The sequence below is a fragment of the Argentina silus genome, assembly GCF_951799395.1.
Source record: "Argentina silus genome assembly, chromosome: 7".
NCBI classification, from domain to species: domain Eukaryota; kingdom Metazoa; phylum Chordata; class Actinopteri; order Argentiniformes; family Argentinidae; genus Argentina; species Argentina silus.
In genome coordinates this window covers 21,189,600-21,212,099 of record NC_139661.1, presented here as the reverse complement: position 1 = coordinate 21,212,099, position 22,500 = coordinate 21,189,600, and the positions used below count along the sequence as shown (strand labels likewise).

Here is a 22,500-nt window from a genome sequence, read left to right as displayed (position 1 = left end):
AGACAGACAGACAGACACTCACCCTGTAATCGAAGCAGGAGACACAGATGGTGAGCAGCTCCAGCAGTCTGTTGAGCTGAGAGGAGGGCATGTCCACAGTCCAGCGCTGGATCACACTCCTCTCAGAGTTCTTCATCACCCACAGAAAACACACCAGCAGGTTCCTACTGGTCTCTGCTGACAGGGTGGCGACTGTCTTACCGGCCTGGACGAGGAGGGAGAAACACACGTATGATACACACATACAGACACATACAGACACATACAGACACATACAGACACATACAGACACATACAGACACACACAGAATGTACATGGAGACACACACACGCACACATGCGCACGCAAGCACACACTTTTCTCAAGAGGTAATAAACCATAAGAAAGCTCAGTTGTCTTTAACTTGAGTCGTATTGGCCTGTTTTTCTCTGAGGCTGACGGGGGCTATATCTGACAGGGGCTATATCTGACAGGGGCTATATCGAAGTCGGAAGCTGAGTTTGATTCATTTCCCCCCTGTGTCGTGAGACTAATGATTGGTTGCTACTATTGAGTGTGTTGCTACAGTATTACACTGTATATGAACTGCCTACTGATGCCATACACACACACAGCCAGGTGTCAGTCTTAGTTGTATTAAACATCTCCATGTGTATAACACTGTTCTACTTTTTATGTAGCACATACAGTATGGGGCAAACATCCATCTTGAAAAGCTCTGAGTGGAGAGAAGGAATGAGTTTTCAGTGTGTGTGTTGTTGCCCTAGCTATGCTTGATGGATGTGTGTGTCTGACAGGACAGCCCTATTCACTTATGATGGTAATGCCTGCCCATAAACCATCTCCCCGGCCGAATGTGTGTGTGTGTGGGGGTGTGTAAAGTGTGTGTGTGTGTGGGTGTGGGTGTGTGTGTGTGTGTGTGTGTTTGTTTTCCAGGATGGATGGAGTGTGTGTGTGGATCTGACAGCTCATCAGTCCACCTCATAGCAGTTCACCTGTTATGGGGCAGCCCACACACACACACACACACACACACACACACACACACACACACACACACACACACACACACACTCTACACACACTCACACCCACCCACCACCACACAGAGCAAGGTCAGGGTGAAAACAATATAACCCTCATACTTGAACTGTGAAATGTACATATCAGATATTATATAGTCATAATACCAGTAACTTCAAACCATGACAACATTCCCGTCAGCCTACCGCAGCTGCCATGGAGGCAAGGGCGTTCCTCGCCATGGTGTTGAAGGGGTTCCCTGCGATTGCCATGGCAACAGACTGATTGATGGGAGCGACAGTGTCAGGGTCGTCTTCCGGTCCGCCCGACTTGTTCTTCCCGCCGCGAGCCTCGGACACTACGGGAACACACAAGGGTCAAATATGAACACCATACACACTGGCTTATTTCACGATATGAGTTACGCTTAAGGGTTAAATTAGTTTGCGGTGTGTGTGTGTGTGTGTGTGTGTGTGTGTGTGTGTGTGTGTGTACCTGTGAAGTCCAGGTAGTTGATGGAGTCGATGATGATGCCCACCAGGGGGAGGTAGAGGGCAGCAACTTTGGCCCTGACCTCAGGGCGGGAACAGCGCTGGTCCAGGTCATGGGCACACAGCAGACTGTAGGTGGCGTTGATGGCCTTCTTCTGGACCTTACCCCTATACACACACACACACACACACACACACACACACACACACACACACACACACACACACACACACACACACACACACACACACACACACACACACACACACACACACACACACACACACACACACACACACACACACAGGTCAGTTCCACACACACACACACGCACACACACACACACACACACACACACACACACACACACACGAAGAATGAGCGTGATTCAATGAAATTCAATAGCTACGTGAGTGTGTGTGCGTGTGTGTGTGTGTGTGTGTTCACTGACCCCTCTGACTCCATGTCGAGAGCAGCGCTGAGCTCTGTCAGCAGTAGACCAGTGAGGTAGTGCTGCTGCTTGAACTCCTGAGACAGGTCAAACAACCCCAGGATCCTCTGCTCCTGATAGCTATACGAACTGGAGCTCTGCAGAGAGAGAGAGAGAGGGAGGGAGGGAGTGAGACACACACACACACACACACACACACACACAGCGTGGAGCATGGACTTTTGTCTTTTTGATATACTGACCAATTAGAGTGGCAAACAGGGGGGACTGACCTGAGAGGAGATGGATGGGCAGGGGGAGGCGGGGGCAGAGGCGGGGCTACTGAAGAAGACGCTGAGGTTGAGGTAATGCTCGTGACTGCACAGAATACGCAGGAACTCCAGACGCATGCTGATCAGGGTCGGCATGGAAACGCTCTTGGCTGACATCTACAAACAACCCATAAGAGAACAGTTAAGGCAGGTCAGGGGGGAGGGGGGGGGGGGGGGCCTCAAGGCTCAAGGCTCAGACCAAGAGCAGTGGTCGCCAACTCTGGTCTTGTAAAGATACAGCAGGAGCAGGTTTTTGTTCCAGGCTAGCACTTACACACCTGATTCAACAACTCAGAGTACTCATTTTACTCAGAGTAAAAATGTATGTTTTTTATTTAACCTTTATTTATCCAGGAAGTCCCATTGAGGTCAAAATACCTCTTTTTTAAGGAAGACCAAGAGGACAAAGATTCCTTATAATCAGTTGGTAAGTTTAATCAGCTGTGTTAGTGTTGGGCTGGAACATAAGTATGTTTTACCGTCTTACTATAAGATAAAACTACAGAATGATCACCTGGCAACAGTGGTGCATCACAGGAGAACAGAAGACACTTCCCTGGTAACAGAGGTATATTATGGGCTGTTTACCTGGTTGCAGTAGTTCTTGACCAGGATGAAGACAAAGCCTCGATCCATGAGAGACAGCAGGTCGTACAGGAAAAAGGCCAGGCTGATGTTGACCTTCTCTGCCTGCTCCAACTCCTAAAAACAACAACAACAACAACAAAACTGTTAGAGGCTCCTACTAACTGACTTTGAATACTGTACTAGCATTTTTAGAATGGTGAGTTGATCAATTGAGTCATTCTCCTAGAGGGAGTTAGAGTTAGCTACTTCCAAAGTAATGTGCCCATTATCTGTGAAAAACATGATCATCCATTGTTGTAAAATCATTATCACTACCTTCTGTTGTTTGACCAAGATGGTGCTGATCTCAGCGGTCACCACGTTAACGATGGTGGTGACGTCATCTTTGAAGCGGTCTGAGAAGCGGCCCCTGCGAGGGGCGTTCTGCTTCTCCAGCTGAGAGACATGCTGGGCCATGCTCTTCACCTAGAACACACACACACACACACACACACACACACACACACACGATTTATATGAAACTGGCTTATGAGCGCACAGGCTTGCAAAGATCGTTAACATCACAAACAGGTACAACACCACCGCATGCTTGCACACACACACAGACACACACACACACACACACACACTCACTCACCAGCAGCTCGAAGAAGAACCAGGCATATTTGTATGCATTCTCTCTGCAGACCCCCGTGCTGACCACCATCTGTAGAGCTAACTCTTCATGGAACTGCTACCAGAGGGACGACACACAGAGATGGATGTTACATTGGTGGAGGATGAGCATGGGGGTTACCTCTCATCGCTGATCTATGGTCAGTCTTTCACTTTATCCCAAAATGGATTTGGGGAGGGTGAGGTAAGGACAACTTCTATCTGAATCCTCAACGGTTCTGCTCTGCTCTGTTCTGTTCTGTGTCACACTGCCCTCCTGTGGTGGCTGTTGGTATTACACAAATTAATAACCTTACTTTAGGAGGACTTTGGTGGGTATTACCTTTCTGTTGGAGGGCCTCGTCCCCCCGGTGGAGCTCTGGGGGTGGCTGTTGACATCCACGTAGGTGGACATGCGACTACCTGGGCTATTGAGGCCCTATAGGGATACACACAGAAACAATTCCATGAGTAGAGTGTGCGTGTGTCCACATGTGTGTGTGTGTGTGTGTGTGTGTGTGTGTGTATGCATGCGTGTGTGCATGTGTCGTGCGTGTGTGTGTATGTATGGTTATCGGTATGAGTACCTTAGCTGAGAGGATGTCCTTGACCTCAGCGTCCTCTGCGCTGTGCGGGGCGGGGATGTCCGGGTTGCTGCTGCTGCGGATCCTGGACTGGAGCAGCATGGTGCCGACGGTGGTGGCCGAGGCCCGGCCCATGGTGCTGTAGCGGCTCTCACTGGAGGCCACACCCCCTGGACCTGAACACACACACACGCACACGCACACGCACACGCACACACACACACACAGGGAGGGACTATGCATCACCTGAAACACTTTACCCTGTAGCTAATATAATACCGGTTACGATACCATAAAAGGTATCTATCTATAATTCATATATCTATATATATCAATATCTATAATTCATATTCAGGGAAGAAATCCAAGGTGTATATTCATTTCGTTTGAAAATCACTGGAAATGCTACAGACGAAATCTTCAGTCCTTGCACTGTTCAGCTGTGTATCGGTGTATGTCCCAATCATATCACCATGGGAACCTGCGGGTGGTTCCTACCTGCGTTCTGCGACTCCCTGGGCGAGTCGGACAGACGGAACACCCAGTACAGGTAGGTTGCTAGGAGACCGTTCCTGCCCTGCTGATCTCGGCCCAGCTCCTGACTGTTGTGGAGGCTGTTGACGATGGACACCACCGACTCGAAGGCTATCTGGGCCAGGTTGGCTAGACACGCACACACACACAGACACACAGACACACACACAGACACACACACAGACACACACACAGACACACACACAGACACACACACAGACGTTCAGATGGAATTAGTTGAATAAAAGAAGAAATAAACATTGTCTGGCTAAAACACTTGGAACCAGAGGAGCTGTTTCCCACCAGGTATCTGTCTGGGATCGAATATACCTGTTTGAGTAAAGGACTCCTTAGATACGACTGCTGAGGTAAGGCCAAGAACAACATCCACTCACATGTCAATGATGGAGGAAGGTAGAGAGAGAGAGAGAGAGAGAATAAGAGAGAGAGAGAATGAGAGAGAGAGAGAGAGAGAGAGAGGGTCAAGTAATCTCCTTTACCAGTCTGTCCAGCGATGAGCATGGGCTGCATGATGAGGGTGAAGAGCTTATCCAGGACCAGGTGGAGGTAGAGGACCAGAGGCTCCAGCCTGGAGGAGGACAGGGAGATGATGCTCAGCTTCAGCTCGTGTTCCAGTTTATTCTCCGGAATCTTCTCATCCCGGACCCGCAGCGGGAACGTGGCTCCACCCTCCAAGGCAGTGCACAGCGTGAAGAACCGCTCCAGGTGGTTATCCTGGAACACACACACACCGATACAGTAGGGTGTGTGAGTGAGTGAGTGTGTGTGTGTGTGTGTGTTCTGTGTGTGTGGTGTGTGGTGTGTATGTGTGTGTGTGCTAACTCACCTGAGGGTGGACAGAGGACACCGCCTGTATCTCCAGGTTGAACACTCCTTTATGACTCTCCATCCACTTGACTGGGGGAGCCTGAGGGGGGATTTTCTGAGGGAAAACATTTACATACAGAAGCATTTAATATTTACTCAAATCATGTTCTATGCCATTCATATTATATATCTAGTACACATACACCGCATATATGCTCTAGATAGAGTGCAAGAACGCATTTTGGAACACAGCCATGGTGTGGAGTAAATAAGTGAATACCTCAGGCGAGTGCAGTGAGTACTTGACGGGCAGTTGGTCCAGAGCGATGGGGAGGCAGTACTGACCGGTCTGTAGTCGGTCATTACTCAGTAAAGGCAGCCACTATCCCAGGGACACACAGTAACAACATCAGTACTGACCAGTCTGTAGTTGGTCATTACTCAGTAAAGGCAGCCACTATCCCGGGGACACACAGTAACAACATCAGCATCAGCTGTTACAGAGAACATACTTATACAGCATCCTATCAAGAGTTTCCAGTGCACACTGGACCTGCTGAAACCAGCCTTGGGTTAGATAGATAGATAGAAACTTTATTTATCCCTAGGGGAAATTCAGGAAATTCAGGTTGGACTGACGCCTGGACGCTTGGGGCTTCCCCGTGGGGGACCTGGGTTCGGACCGCGCCCGTAACGCTGGAAGGAGAAGGTGCGGGGTTAATCAGACTCACAGAGTATCCTATGAGAGTCTCGTTGGTGCCAGTCTGGTTGTGTTTCTGCTGACAGCTGATGTGGTAGAAGGTGAACAGCAGGTGGTGTCTCTCTGTCAGACAGGCAGGCAGGGCCACCTTCACCTCCTCGTAGAAGTCTGGAGACCTGGACCAGGGATACAAAATAACTTTAATTTAAAAAAAATATATATATATATATTAAAAATCATATTTTTGTAATTGGACATGCCATACAGCTATTGTATTGGTCGATCAAAGCAATCAGATATTGTCCACTTGCTTGTTATGGTAGGTGACTGGGGTGTAGACCTCTTGCACAAATTCAGGGCCGTTTGATTTTCCAAAAATTACCTAAGAGCAGCAAAAACACACTCAATCCACACATTCAACACACAATGCCACATCTTGATATAAATGATGTCACTGTAACACTGTGACTGTGTAAGAACCTTGTGAGTGATTTGTGTGTGTGTGCGTGTGTGCGTGTGCGTGTGCGTGTGCAGCACTCACAGGCATCACACAGCTGGAGTCTTCTCCGCTCATGAACTGCATTTTGATGGTGATGTTCCGGGCTGACGTCAGCCTGTTCACAAAGTTGAGGCGCTGGGGGTAGACATACAAGAGGTTCCTAGAGAGAGAGAGAGAGAGAGAGAGAGAGAGAGAGAGAGAGAGAGAGAGAGAGAGAGAGAGAGAGAGGGAGAGGGAGAGAGAGAGAGAAGGTCAGCACTGCATTGTACTCAGATAAAGCGAGCGAGTCGTGACCACAATGTGCACTAATGTGACTCAACTGCACAACACACTTCCATAACACACCACTAGGTGGCTCCTGTGAGCACCTGAGGAATGAGGGGCAGTCATGAATCTCAAAATCAGGTGTTTACCTGTTTGTCTGGAAATGTGAAAAACATTGGCACACTTTACATTCCCTGAGGCCTCATACCTGAGTAAGAACTGAGGTAATATATAATTACCTTGAGACAGGCTTGTAAGTACATGCAGTTACGATGGTTAAGATCATCAGTGACCCCAGCCACGCCCTGTTCTCTCTGTTACCCTCTGGCAAAAGGTACCAGAGCATCCAGACCCGGTCCAACAGGCTCCGGGACAGTTCCTACCCGCAGGCTGTAAAATAGCTCAACTGACCACCCCTGCTCAGCTCTGATTTACGCAGCACTTTGTTTTTTCCATTTTCTTGCAAGAGTAGATGAAAGCAGAGTTAAGTGCTGTGTAAATGCCTGGTCTTACTTAGCTAATACAGGGCAATTACAGAGCTTATTCAGTTGTGGAAACCCTGGTATGAGGTCTTTATCATGTAAAGCATTGCCAAAAACACTCTTGATTTAGTGAGCACACTGTGGAACAAAGTGAGTGATGCATTGCCATCAATCTGGTTCCCTCAAGTGAGATATGTGGGAGGCACAAGTGAGATATGTGGGAGTTATGTTGTCCAGAGGACCCAGCAAACCTGTTTACAACGCTAGAAGCGACAGAACGTAGAGGTAAACACATTGTCACCTAGTACTCCATATGGGGTCAGGCCCATGTGGTCCTCTGTGGCTCAGTCGGTAGAGCATGGCGCTAACAACGCTTAGGTTGTGGGTTTGATTCCCGCTGGGACCATATATACTGAAATGTATGCACTCACTGCAATGTAAGTCGCTTTGGATAAAAGCGTCAGCTAAATGCCGTATACATGAGGGGGATACAGTACAGTATGTGCTCACAGGGCCTGTAACGGATTATATAATAACACCGGATAATGTAATAACTTGTCATAATGTATAACTTTGGCATTTCCAAAGTAATCAAACGAGATAACGTAATAAGGTGCTGGATAATGTACTGCAGATGTTGTTACAGGGTCAAATCATAATTTGAGATATAGTACATGGACCACAACTCAAACTTCCTTCAGACATTGATGTCAAGTTAGTGTGCATATCTTAAGTCCTGATTTAGCGCTTGGCGTTTCCCACAGAGAGAGATAACGCTGTTAGCCATGAAAGGAGCTGAGCTGGGAGTGGGCGAGCATTTCTGTCCTCATACGCTGGTTGTGTTTATGGCTCACTGTACCTAACACGCCTTATCTTATACGCATAGCAGAGACGATGAAGTGAATGAACTAACCTGCAATGGCTGTTGGACATACAGTCAGACTGTGTGTGTGTGTGTGTGTGTGTGTGTGTGTGTGTGTGTGTGTACCTATAGATGTTGTGAGGAACAAAGACCACACTGGAGAGGAACAACATCTGTAATTACACACAGACTGTGTGTGTTGTGTGTTTGGGTGTGTGTGTGTGTGTGTGTGTTGTGTGTTTGGGTGTGTGTGTGTGTGTGTGTGTGTGTGTGTGTGTTACCTGTACATGCTGTGAGGCACGTAGACCTCACTGGAGGGGAACTCCAGCACCTCTTTGATTTGCCGAACGTTCTTCTCAGCCAATGGTTTCACAGGGATGAACTCAGGAGAGAGGCAAGCCACTGGGTTCTCCAGAACTGGTGTCACATCCAGCCTAATCGTACCTGCACAATGAAGAGCAAATGACGCAAGGTTAAAGGTAAAAGGTTAAAGGTAAAAGGTTAAAGGTACTTGCAGAACTTGTATCGTGTGTTCCTTGAGCATTTACAGCTTCCATAGTGTCCTAGAAAGTTCACCTGAGATGGTCTTTATTCTCCTCTGCAGGGAGGAGAACTTCTTTATGTCTGCCAGGAACTTGAACAAGTCCTCATCACTCAGACGATCTCCCTCCTGAAAAACAGACAGCGCACAGACACACACACACACACACACACACAATCCAAATGGAAATGAGTTTGTGTTTATGTAGACATAGAAGACGGGATATGCACATTCACTTTACAGTATGAATTAATGTTTTATTATACACATGCACATCTGTGGCCTAATTCTATGGTTTATTCACAAGGTAAAGTGGGCCTGAAAATGCATCCTTGTTCTGTTGAGTATGGAGAATCTATGGCATGTGATAACTGGCATATGGCTTGTGATAATGTCACGGTATCTGATACGGAACGGCAAGGTTGAGCTTTATCCACATTCCTCTCTGTCTGGTCTCAGATTATGTGTGGAATGGAATACCATCCTGTCTCTGTTAGGTGTCTGTGTGTGTGTGTGAGTGTGTGAGTGTGTGAGTGTGTGAGTGTGTGAGTGTGTGAGTGTGTGAGTGTGTGTACAGTGCTTTTATACCTGCTTGCAGAAGGTGCTGATGGTGATGGTAGCAGGTTTAAATGCGGACATGTTACACTGATCCTCTATGGCGCTGAAGCGTTCAGAGTTCCTTCTGGGAAGCTGACCTCTTCTGTCCATGCTGCTGGATTTACCTGCACAGGGGAGGGGAGGTCAACGTTTACAGGTAAGAGGTAAGGCAAAGTGAGGTGAGGGAGGTCAGGTCAACAAGCTTTGGGCTCATCAGCTCAACAGTAAACCAGCTTATGACACACACACACACACACACACACACACACACACACACACACACACACACACACACACTTCCTCCTCTCTCTCTCAATGTGTTGACAATTTGTTGAGTCACACAGTACACACGCACACACACACACCATTGATGCTGTCTGAGTCTGTGGTGTCTCGGTCCAGCGTGGCGGTACTGATGACGTTCATGATGTTGACGGTGGCCCAGGCGAAGGGCATGCGGTACCGGCCCAGTCTCTGACAGAAGGTCTCAGACTGCCCCCGCAGCTTCTCCAGCTTATCCTTATTCTGAGGGACACAGAGAACCACCACCCAACTGGGATCAGAACCTAGGCTTTACACAATACACAGCCTGTGTGTGTGTGTGTGTGTGTGTGTGTGCGTGCGTGCGGACACACTACCTTAGCTGAGTCACTCTCCTTCATGACCATATAGGGCTCAGCGCAGTCACTGATCTCTCCTTGCTGCAGTACCTTCTCTATCTGGAACACAGGCAGGAGGAGGAACAGTACATCAACCACTAGACAGCACTTCACCTTACAGGTAGATATGCTGACATGACCAGACAGGGTAGAAGTGGATAGAGAGGAGTAGGTATGTCACCACAACTAACGTACTGTAGATATATATAGTAGGGAAAGTATATCGCATTAGCCAGGAGTGAGGCAGGTAGCTGACATTAGCTTACAGAGCAGGTAAGTGTAGGTGTGCAATAGTGCAGAGAACAGCTATGTGATGACCAGGTACAGTACAACATATATCTGAACAGGCAGGGGTAGTTCAATTAGCTTTGAAAACGAACAGGTAACACATATAGCAGGAGTATTACCTTGATGACCAGGTAGATATCTGGTGATGGGTAGGTGATGGAGAAGATGGCCGCCCTGGAGAGGCTGGAATGGTCCACCTGTGGAGTGTGGGGCTTCAGGTACCCTTTCAACTGGTCGGAGTTCAGATCGCAGTAGAAGTTCTCTGATATCTGAAGAAGTCAAACAGAAAAGGGATCACATCAGATCAGTGGAAGAGACAGATGTAGAAATATAGGTGCATGGGGTCTGAGAGTCCCTAACATCATAGGCTTGCACAGACTACTCAAACTTCCCAAGAAAAGAATTTCTAATAAGTGATCTTGAAGTAAAAGAAAGTAATGAAACGTAATTTCGTTGTACAGGGAAACATGTTTTCTACTGTGCCAATGATAATAAACACTTTGAATCTTGAATCTTGAATCGTAACAGTGACTTAAAAGAAAGTAATGAAACGTAACAGTGACTTCCCCATTTCTGGCCCCAGCTGGTTCATGTCTAAGATATACAGTAACTTGAAGGCTGAACTCCAGACTGGGTTCTATTGACCTCATTCTTTCACCCAGCAGAGAGTTCAGCTCTACGTCAACATCACAAGACAGACGGTACAGCCTGTCTCTCAACTGCAGCCTACAATTAAACAATGCTCACGATATGTTGGTCACTAATCTTCACACAAGACCTTGATGTGAAGTTCACATATTCGGTTTAGTCAATTTAGCTACTGCCACACATGAAGTGAACACAACCTTGGCGTTGTCAGTCCTGTGCTCTGACTAACCCACTGAACCACCTACAGTAGAATTCATTTGCTGTGTTTCCTCACTTGTGACTGGCCTACAGTATGAACATGACCCTACGTGTGTGTGTGTATATACAATACCAGTCAACAATTTGGACACACCTTCTCATTCAATGGTTTTTCTTTATTTTTATTATTTTCTACATTGTAGATTAATATTGAAGACATCAAAACTATGAAGGAACACATATGGAATTATGTAGTAAACAAAAAAGTGTAAAACAAACCAGAATATGGTTTATATTTTAGATTCTTCAAAGTAGCCACCTTTTGCTTTGATGACAGCTTTGCACACTCTCGGCAAGTTTGTGTCCAAACTTTTGACTGGTACTGTATGTATGTCATGTGAGACCCAATTAGAAACCAATTAGGGACTCCTCTTCATTCCACAGCTTCCATCACCCCTCCTTAACATGCTCTTTAACACATCCCAGCAGGAATGCTGGCAGACAAATCTGGCACCATCATGGATTCCCATCCCCTTTAATTTATCGGAAACACGTAGTACTGAGTTCTGTGTACTGTGACAGTTTTAAATGTGCTGGGTGGAGGGTGGAGGAGGCTTATTCTTACTGACACATCACATTGGTGCGGTGCCATGCCCTTCTAATTCATCGATGAATGTTCTGATGTTTTTAGTTTTTCTATGCAGTCTCGATTCTGGAGTCATGGCCTGCGGGTTCCAGTTTGGACAGGCTGATGAATGGACACTAACAGACTTGGACTTGAACATCCTCCCAGCAACATCTCTATAAAACATCATCATAAAACTAGTCATAAGACCTCATCGTTAAAACACCAGAGCATCCCTTTAAACATCTCTGATAACCTTTAAAATGTCCCTTAGAAATGCTCGAGGTTGACATTTGAGAAAATGCTTCAAAAGTTCAACAGTCCATGATTTCGAAAGCAAGAACAGTATGAAGGACAATATTTACTATGACAGCTACCTCTAACTACTTTATGACAGCTTCCACAGTGCATTCTACTCATTTTATGAGACACAGGACAGCCGATGATCCATGGTGTTGTTTTTAACATGTAGGCTGATATAAACCTCAAATCCTCTCTGTATACCATAGTTGGTATAAACCTCTGATAGTCAGGGAGAGCCGGGCAGGATTAGATTAATATTTTTGAGGGAATTATATGAACATCTGCTGCAGATTTCACAGATGTGCAAAGAACACTGTATGGATATATCAAACACTGCACGAATACTGTATGGATATATCAAACACTGCACGAATACTGTATGGATATATCAAACACTGCACGAACACTGTATGGATATATCAAACACTGCACGAATACTGTATGTTTTGCTGCATTGAGACAGGAGAGAGGGTGGGTGGGCGATAGACAAAGAGAGAGAGAGAGAGAGAGAGAGAGAGAGAGAGAAAATGAGAGACAGAGGAGTAAGAATGAGGGAGACAGACAGAGAGGGAGAGAGAGGGGGAGAGAAAGAGAAAGAGAGAGAGAGAGAGAGAGTGAGACGGTGACAGAGCAGAGAGAAAGAAGGAGACAGACACACAGAGAGAGAGAGAGGGAGAGAGAAAGAGAAAGAGAAAGGGAGAGAGAGAGAGAGAGAGAGAGAGAGAGAGAGAGAGAGAGAGAGAGTATGACAGTGACAGAGCAGAGAGAAAGAAGGAGACAGACTGACAGAGGGGGAGAGAGACGGGGGAGGGAGAGAGAGGAGAGACAGACACAAAAAGGCAGACAAACGAGAGAGAGAAACTCTGGGTCAACAACTGCCTCTGTTCCAGAGTTGGAGTCACAACAAGGCTAATTCGCTGAACAAGCTAGTCAGTATTTCATCCTCCATAACACGAGGCCCGTTTCATGGGCCTACAACATGAAGCCTTTGTCAGGACAATCTGCCTCAGCTTCTAATGAATCCAATAAGGAGGATGTTGTGTTAACCTCCACAATAACACATGTGTTGCCCTCTGGGTAATAATTGTATCTGGTCCCATTATACATTAATAGCATCGTTCACACCTATGTCTTCATCGCTTCAATGTTTCTGTCCCTTCAAATCAATGTGGCGGGAAATTGGTTAGTAGCCATGTTTTATGTCTTGTTACCTTGCTACACTTAGCAAGTGGCTAATATTAGCATTAACCTAGCATTCACCATTTGTAAAAAAAAAAGTGGTGAAAGAGATGGCCTAGGAGACGCAGCTATTTTTCAAGGCTGTCTGTCTGTCTGTCCAACCATTAGTGTGGAGAGCGGCCAGCCAGCCACGCTAAAGGACAGATGACCAGCAGGCCAGTGGTTCAACGCCTGGGTGGAACCTTCCGGGAGTCCGCTTGAGCCCTAAAGCACTAAATCCCTAGCTTCAGTCAAAATCCATCCAGCTGCGCAAATCCATAACACACACATTCTAGATAGCTGCTCCCGCTAAACATGTTTGGTAGGGAAAGTACATCGTGAATATGAGTATTTATTTGTATTAACAACCAGGACTCCCAGGGCCTGAGGGTGTCCTGCCCGATGGTGGCCAAAGGCCTTAAGAGTCCACTGATCCTCTCTACAGTGACTGCCAAGAGCAACAACAAGACCACCTCACACGCCTGAAAGCTCTTTAAGCTTGAACAAAACAACACAAAAACAAAACAAAAACATATGCATGGGACTTTTTCACCTCAGAACTCACAACATGTGATAGAACACAGTCTTAAACGATTAAAACACAGATGAAGCCAGAAAAAGACCAATCTCACTCGCTTCTGGTGAGATCTTCTCTGTTAAAAAGGGTTAGGAACAGGTGAGTCAGGTGACCATGAGGGTAGCTAGACCTTCTTACCTTCTTCTTCTCTCTCAGGTCGTACAAGGCCAAGGTTGCAAACAGTGGCTCTATGTCGATCTCAAACCTATGGAGGACACACGTTATCAGGCTACAGATCAGTAACAGGTCTGCAAAATAGATCAGTAACAGTGGGGACGCTGTCAATCAGTCTGAATTGTGAGACTATCCAATAAATGCAATTTGGACGCACTTTTAAAACACTGAACCCTTGAGCTAAGCATTCTGTAGCTGCAGAATGATGAGTCAAACTGGGGAACAGTCAGCTGCCAAACCACGGCACTGCTTAGAGATGGAGGAGGAAGAAAACTCAGCTGAAACATTTGGCAGCTTTACTGTGTGTGACAGAGAGAGAGGGGGGGGGGAGAGGGAGAGAGAGAGGGAGTGAAAGAGAGAGAGAGAGAGAAAGAAAGAAAGAGAGATAGAGGGAGAGAGAGAGAGAGAGAGAGGAGGAGGAGGAGAGAGAGATATATCCCCCAAGCTACACTCCACACTCCTCTTTGGTTCTGACCAAGCTGTGAGCTCTGGATTGACCTCTCCTGGGCAGATCTCAAACTATGTGATGGTCAGTTGGAACAGTCGCAGCACACAAAAATGTATTCTAAATGCTGGGAACTATTTCCCACAATTTATGATGTGGGCTTTGCTTTCCCTCTCTCTGTTTCCCTCTTTCTCATACAGCACACACACTGTTGACTCTTTAGCTACAAGCTAGCTTCCACTAGGGATATACAGTACATTAGTTTGTATATAAATCCCATACTTGATGGACTGACATCGGATGAGGATCCTTTCTCCCATGTGCTCTTTGGGACAGTCGGGAATGGGCCGGATCTCCACCGCATCGTCCTGGAATAGCAGAGGGAGGTTAAGGACACAATAAGTATCATTATGTATGTTTATGTATATGTGTGTGTGTGTGTGTGTGTGTGTGTGAGTCTCACGTCATCCGCTGGGGGGTACAAGGCGAAAAGCTCCGGGTGGCGATTCGCCTGCCGCGCCTCCTGGTTGAACCTGTCCAGGTCGTCATGGTTACTGAAGCGCAGTAGACCGTCCACTCTGGGCTCAGGGGTCAGACCCCGCAGGTCAAAATCACTAGAGGTCAGGGTCCGATTCGAGTCATCACTCAACACCGCCAGGGTTGGAGACTTCACCTGGGGGGGGGGGGGGGGTAGGTAGGTAGAGAAGGAGAGGGAGAGCATATAATGTAAGGTACAGCACTGGTGAGAGAATTAGTGATGAACTATTTGAATATGTTGAAGTGTTTCAAGTGTATTCTGTTGGTAGGTGTTTTGATACAGGTCTCTACCTGAGTTGTGTTTCTGCTAAGCAAGTAAAAATCCTATCCTACAGAGTTGAGTGAGGTATTACCCATAAGTCTATAACAGTTTGTGAAGTGCAGGGGGGAGCTCGACAAGAGCCCACAGAATCCATGACTAAACTATACTGTACATTCCAGGGGAACCCACTGATGCATAATAAGGGGTGCATCCTCCCACCACAGAGATCTCTGTTAGTCAGATGGTTTTACAGCCATATGGAATCACTCTGGCACTAAGCTGCAGGACTGGACACAGCTTCTAGATTCTCATGCTATGTCCAGCTTTGAACCATTCTTTTATCCCACCAACGCACACACACACACACACACACACACACACACACACACACACACACACACACACACACACACACACACACACACACACACACACACACACACACACACACACACACACACACACACACACACACACACACACACACACACACACACACACACGCTCCTCCAACCTTGCCTAGTCAGCAAATTTCCCTTTATTTGCTTTTAAATATTGAAATAATTTGAGAAATAAATTAATGGTAACCTCTAGAACTCCTTATCCTACCCCAGCCCTTATACCCCACAGAGGCCTCTCCATCTCAGGCCAGCGGGCTCCAGGCGACCCCCCAGGGTTGCTAATGACCCCCACCCAGGATACAATGTGGAGTAGAGGCCCATTAGGGGCTAAGGAAGGGGGTGACAATGGGGCTGTTCTCCCCCCCCCTCTCTCTCTGGCCTGGAGCGGCTGGGAAACCCACGGCTGGAACAAGGCCCTTTGGTTTGGGTGATTAGGCAGCTTGGAAGGGCTCGGGCTAGGGGCCTGGGGGCCTGGGGGCCTAGGACCAAGTTTGGTGGCAGAGGGCTATGGCTGGTAGCGGAGGGCTGGCTGGGAGCGGAGGTTGGCGAGGGATTGAGTTGGATGGGGAGAGGACTGGGAACTTGGCATGGACAGGACCGGAGTTTAGGCCTTTGACTGGTCGGGACTGGGGTTGGGGCTGGTGTTTAGACTCGACTGTGGAAGCAGTGGGGGACTGTATGAATATTCACGCCTCATTGTGTGCTGGGTAAACATGAGGAGAGCCAAGCCAGGACGGAGGGGGGACTGACAGACACTGCTGTGTTCACTTGTGCCCCCCCCCAATGTGTGTTTCTTTCTGTATGTGTACTCCCCCCACCTTGCTTTCATAGTTGGTTTCTCTGTCATCCTTTCTTCTAAACCCCTCTCTCCTCCTCCGTCTCCCTGTCTCTCCATCTTCCTTTCCCTATCCCCTTCATTTTGCATTTGACACACCTCTCTGAAGGAGTGGTTGTCATATTCCTATGTTTATTTACTTCTATAACATAACCTTTGTATCTGACACCTGCATGGCATACTGCACAATGTAGACTCTGGCCTCCTGCCAAATAGGTGACTGATACAGCTGACCCATGACAGGAGAGAGTGGCAACAGAGCGAAGATGGAGGGGAACCATAGATTGGATAAAGGTTGTGTTTGTTGCAGGGTTAAGGCTCAACTTCAATTTAACTGATCACGTTCATAATTGACAATTTGACCCTGTCAATTAGGAAATCTTTGAAGATAGGTTTCCTGGATTTCATTAGTGAAAATGAGTTAAATAAAATAAGTTAAAATGGAGCAGACGCCCCCAGCACTGGTTGTTGTGTTAATGTACAATCCATAGTTATATTTGTTGAGGTGTTGTGATTGTGTATTTCTGTGGTTACCGGGGTTTCCTGTTTCTCTGGCTGGACGTCCGACTCAAAGGTCTGTTTCTGTAGGAGCTTGTGTAGACCTGCCCGCTCTGAGTACGCACTCCAACCATCCCCCTGGCACCTACACACACACACACACACACACACACACACGGTTACACCACTGCAATTCTTATCTTATCTAATCAAACCAGATTACAGGTTAGGTATTCCATCCATGTAAACAGAACTCGAATCTGAGTGAACACCCTAACTGTTTGTGTGTGTGTGTGTGTGTGTGTGTGTCTTGGCTTTGATAATTAATCACTCTGTCCTCTCTGTTTCCTGTGAAGAAGAAGGACACCTCCTGGAGCTGTGTGGCTGCATCTCAATACTCCCAAAAAACCTTCCTTCCCTCATCTCCTTCCCTTACTGAAATAGGTTTCCATCATATTGTGGCTCTGTGTGTTTAACGGGACCTTACCTTCTGCTGACCACCAGCCAGGGCTCAGTGTAACTCTGAACACAGTCCCTCACATGGGGCTCCAACTCCACCCTACAGAAACGACACAGAGAAGGGGAGGGGAGGGGAGGGGGTGAACAAGTGGTGGAGCATGCATTCATTCATAGGCACAGCTTCTAAAACATTTGTCCTCATTCTACATTCCTGTCTTATCCCAATCTGTGCTGTCATGTTCAAGGTACGGTGAAAGTCTTAAGAGGCTAAGATAACAAACATCGACAGAATAGTTTCACTACGACTGAGTGCTCATACACTATACAATAAACTCCCTTTTAGGTATGCTTTACATGAGAAGACAGACGTACACAAAAACCGGTACAGATGCCCACTATGAGATCAACCTCTCGCCCTGAACCCTCGGTGGTTCCTCAGCTGAGCTGGAACAAAAGCCTGCACATTCCAGAAACCCAGAGCTGATGACAACCAGAGCTCATGAGAACTTGGGGTTGATGTGATTCGAGACTAGGGCCCTGTCCAGAAACAAAGCCTAACAACGCCTAACAACCCTAACAACGCCTTCACCCCAGACAGATCTTACACAGTCTTCAGGAATTGAACTGGAATAAGCAAGAAGATAGTAACTTCACTTTGCCCTCTGATGGGCATAAGCCTGGCCTAAGATCTACACAAGTGTCGGGAAGGAAGTAGAGGCCAAGGGTTGTTTCGGGGACAGGGCCTTGGACGGAGCCACTGGTCGCCGCGTGACCCACCCGTCCTCGGGGACGGAGTGGCGGACTGTCCGACACTCCTTCTCCACCAGCTCCACGTCCAGGTCGTCGTCGGGGAAGTCTCCCAGCTCCTGCATGAGGGCGGAGTCTCCGCTACGCAGCTGTGACATCAGAAACTCCTCCAGATCCAACGGCTCCACCGCGTCGTACGACTGGGGCTGGAGAGAGGGAGAGAGGGAGGGGGAGAGGGAGGGGAAGAGGGGGAGAGAGAGAGAGGGAGGGGAAGAGGGGGAGAGAGAGAGGGGGAGGGAGGGGGAGAGAGGGGGAGAGAGGGAGAGGGAGGGAGGGGGAGAGAGGGGAAGAGGGAGAGAGAGAGGGAGAGGGGGAGAGAGGGGAAGAGGGAGAGGGAGGGGGAGAGGGAGAGGGGGAGAGAGGGGAAGAGGGAGAGAGAGAGGGAGGGGGAGAGGGAGAGAGAGAGGGAGATTATACAAACATTACAGGCTCGGCCTTGGGGATATACAATGTCCTAGAGAGAATAAAAAACAGAGGGAAGGAGGTATTAACTGACATTTTTCTTTTTTTCTTTTTACAATGCTTGCAGATTTAAATGTGATATCAATAGAATATATCTCCTTTCTCAAGATATGTCAGTTATGTATTCGTTGGCTTCAAGTTATGGAAAGAATGCCTGCCCTGGACGTGAGGAACACCAAGAACTTCACAACACAAAGCATTGTTTGAGGAGAGAGAGAGAGAAACAGAAAAAGAAAAAGAAAAAGAGAGAGAGAGAGACAGATGAAAAACTAAATATGAATCACCCTTGAAGGGCTCTGGGGCTTTGGTACAGGCAGCACAGAGAGTTTCCATAGCCCTCAGTCACATCCAAACATTACAGAGCTAGCAGGGCAAGTTAGATCATGACTTTGCTTTCAACATCCTCAAACCTGTGGAGGAACGAGAGGCCTACTCCTACCAGCTCATGTATAAACAAAAACTAAAGATAGAGACTTCAGATAGGAAGTTATTTCCAAAGTATGGTAATCCTTTATTTTATAGCCCGGTATTAAGCAGGCACTTAATTAAAAAGTACTGGATGTTCTAAATGGCATATTATTATTATTATTAGAGAACGTTGCACATTCTAGTACTCCCAAACGGCAATGTTTTAGCACACAATGCTTTCGATAGGGTTAATATGTTCAGTTAGAAACACCAATCCTGCATCAATCCTGTTCACTCAAGTCTAACCTCTCCATGACAATCTACAGACAGCACTTCTGGAACGTTCACAGCATTCCAGAAACATAATAGAACTGGTCAATACCTGCATTCACTGCAATACAAACGTGAGGAAAACAATCCTTCCATTGAATACATGGTTACAACCCAACACACAGACAACAACTGAACAACTTTACACCTTCAGCCTTATCTCTCACAGGGCCTTTGTTAAAAGTAGATAAACATGCACATATCATCTACAATCATCCACAGAGAATGCGATCAGATGGTTATCCTAGATGTGAAGCTACACCATAGACGTACATTTTCTAGATCTGTATCTACATTCATTTCTATGGGCTGCATGACGGCGTGAGGGCGAAGCTTGAAAGCGTGCATTCTGCAGGTGTGGTGTGTCTATGAGAGAGGGCCATGGAGCTGAACCCATATCTGATCACACATCCACCTGCCCTGGTGAGCAGGGTACTGATCAAAGCAAAGCTTTGCGAAATGATTCACTGATTTTTCCAAAAAAAAAAAAATTTCAAGTAACTAACATTGATGGGAAGTTGCCACCCAACTCAACCTTTATTATTATTATTATGGAAATGGCCATAGAACGTACATAGAGCATCACAGCCAGATATTGACAGTAGAGAGAGAGAGAGAGAAGGACAGCCAAACAGCACCATAGTAGTACAGTAAACTAGAAGAATACCGTATAAAGCAGACTTAAATTCCATAAAGCTCTAAAGACATGTTTTTGCACATGTCCCTCCCTGAAGGGATGTTTTTCTCTGCAAGAATATGATGCTTGGCACTCAAGAGGAACTTGCAACAGAGAGAGAGAGAGAGAGAGATGCAGGGTTCATAGCTGCATTGTCTTTGGTGTGGGGAGTGAATCTGGACAAGACTCCAAATACTCTCTTTCCACAGACATCTGAGAAGGTTGGCCAATCATGACTTATTCCCTTTATAATAGCTTCTTTCTCCTTTCCTACGCGTGGAAGCCAAACGAAACAAATAAAATGCAAATCTATGCATGCCTCTGACCACAGCATGCTTCTCCATAGAGTAATGCTACCAGTGGAGCCAGCAACAGGCTGTTGGCTGTAGCCGCAGCAAGACTGACAGTCTACAACACAACTATCTAATACTGAAGTATACTACTATACTACTATAACAGCAATGCTACCAGTGATGCTAGCAACATAGCCACAGTGAGACTGACAGTTATGCAGTGTATTAACAGGTATACTAAGTATACCCAACCCTAACCCTAACCCTAACCCCACCTAGTGAACAACTAGCACTTCCCCAAGCGGGAAATGCTAAACACAAGCTAACACTAGACCAAACAGACAGTTAGACAAAACATCACATGGATTTAACCTTAAAACAATGACCATGTAGGGACACACAAGGGTAGGTCCAGAAGACCTTTTAAGGAAACACACTTACACAGGTGCGTTAGTCTTTAAGTCGGATGTAAATTTTGATGTACACTTACCCCGCTCAATACACAACTCACACAAGAAGGAAGTTGACAAAATGGCGCAGCCCGGAAACGAGAACCTACCAACGGTGTCTACAGGCAGTTACTGTTTTCTGTCCAAACTCTTCCTCTAGAAGATTTTACTGCCCAATTCAAAATAGGCCCCTACCCCCTATGCACTTAGATCAGATCTGAAAGGACTGTATATGGTGAAAATTCATCCTGACATATCAGAAGGCAGACTGTGGCCACCACCACATAGCTTATACCGATCCAGTCCTTTTAGCTCTACATATGTGATGCAAAGGGGAAATGTGGTTGATTTGGAGTCGAGCAGCAGTTACCACACGAAGTTAGACACTTGACTAGAGGAAGTGACTTCATCAGCAAGGCCACCCGATCAACTCTTTCACAGGAACAGAATGCAGACACGCTCATGCACACACACACACACAGACATGGACACACACAGACACACACACACACACAGACACACACAGAAACATATTTGTTTAGTATATATTGTATATTCTTTAGTATTGTATATTTTACATTGGTTGGCATTCTGCGGACAGCAAAGCAAGAATTTCGTTGTACAGTGAAACATGTTTTCTACTGTGCATATGATAATAAACACTTTGAATCTTGAATCACAGACACACAATTGTCTACAATACCGTCACAATGCCTTCACGTAAACTGTCATCTGTAATTCAGTGTATTAACATTAATAAAAGCACTCATCATAATAAATCACACAAACAGACACAGGGATGGTAACAATCATCATCATCCTCATCGTCCCATCATCATCATCATCATCATCATTCTCATCGTCCCACACGTTCCTGCCTCTCCAGCTGCACCGGCTCCGATAATGATGCATCATGGGAAAATACCATCAAGAAAGATTATGACATTACAATCCCTCTCCCGCACCCCAAAGCCACAGATATTAAAGCTTTTCCAGTGTAAGCTAGTAGGTAAGCAGGCCTTCACAGTCGTGGAGGCGCTGACCCACTTCCCAAGCAGGTTAGAGATTAACCAGAATAACGGAGGGACGGGGGGAACTTTCCCCCCACTGCTCCAGTCAGCTGACAGCCACAAGGATCAGCACAGAGGGGAATATCAAAGGGCTGCAGCTTAGAGTCAGACAGTCAGTCATACATACATACACGCACATATGAACACGCTCGCTCCCTCGCACACACGCACACACACACACACACACACACACACACACACACACACACACACACACACACACACACACAGAAAGAACGAGAGAGAACAAGAGAGAGACAGAACAAGAGAGAGACAGAACAAGAGAGAGAGTGCTAGCGGGCGGGCGGGCGAGAGAGAGAGAGAGAGAGAGAGAGAGGTCAGACTGTGCTGTGGGACAAATTCCCTCTCCAGGATTAGTTGCACATCCTACTGTCTGACTCAGAATCCCTCCCCTTAAGGGCAACAACAACTCCACAGTGCCGTCAACTGCTACCATGACGGAGGAG

The 22,500-nt window shown here is 46.8% G+C and overlaps 1 protein-coding gene across 2 annotated transcripts in view; it reads right to left on the bottom strand.

Annotated features, from left to right (window-relative positions):
• Positions 1-22,500, bottom strand: part of dock8 (dedicator of cytokinesis 8) — a 45,243-nt gene that overhangs the window by 12,851 nt on the left and 9,892 nt on the right. The window contains exons 3-31 of one of the 2 annotated variants that reach the window (XM_083673897.1): positions 18,316-18,491; positions 17,567-17,638; positions 17,116-17,224; positions 15,010-15,219; positions 14,829-14,914; positions 14,066-14,132; positions 10,478-10,627; positions 10,050-10,130; positions 9,777-9,936; positions 9,403-9,536; positions 8,850-8,943; positions 8,555-8,717; positions 6,708-6,825; positions 6,478-6,548; positions 6,198-6,342; positions 5,747-5,848; positions 5,486-5,581; positions 5,139-5,373; positions 4,603-4,767; positions 4,108-4,280; positions 3,864-3,959; positions 3,504-3,599; positions 3,182-3,331; positions 2,867-2,980; positions 2,240-2,395; positions 1,968-2,104; positions 1,520-1,683; positions 1,231-1,382; positions 23-205 (exon numbers count right to left, since the gene is read on the bottom strand). In XM_083673897.1, coding sequence (XP_083530023.1) covers positions 23-205; positions 1,231-1,382; positions 1,520-1,683; positions 1,968-2,104; positions 2,240-2,395; positions 2,867-2,980; positions 3,182-3,331; positions 3,504-3,599; positions 3,864-3,959; positions 4,108-4,280; positions 4,603-4,767; positions 5,139-5,373; positions 5,486-5,581; positions 5,747-5,848; positions 6,198-6,342; positions 6,478-6,548; positions 6,708-6,825; positions 8,555-8,717; positions 8,850-8,943; positions 9,403-9,536; positions 9,777-9,936; positions 10,050-10,130; positions 10,478-10,627; positions 14,066-14,132; positions 14,829-14,914; positions 15,010-15,219; positions 17,116-17,224; positions 17,567-17,638; positions 18,316-18,491 — 3,855 coding nt within the window. Of the gene's footprint in view, positions 1-22; positions 206-1,230; positions 1,383-1,519; positions 1,684-1,967; positions 2,105-2,239; positions 2,396-2,866; positions 2,981-3,181; positions 3,332-3,503; positions 3,600-3,863; positions 3,960-4,107; positions 4,281-4,602; positions 4,768-5,138; positions 5,374-5,485; positions 5,582-5,746; positions 5,849-6,197; positions 6,343-6,477; positions 6,549-6,707; positions 6,826-8,554; positions 8,718-8,849; positions 8,944-9,402; positions 9,537-9,776; positions 9,937-10,049; positions 10,131-10,477; positions 10,628-14,065; positions 14,133-14,828; positions 14,915-15,009; positions 15,220-17,115; positions 17,225-17,566; positions 17,639-18,315; positions 18,492-22,500 lie in introns of those variants that run through there. The other variant, XM_083673898.1, reaches the window with a different exon arrangement.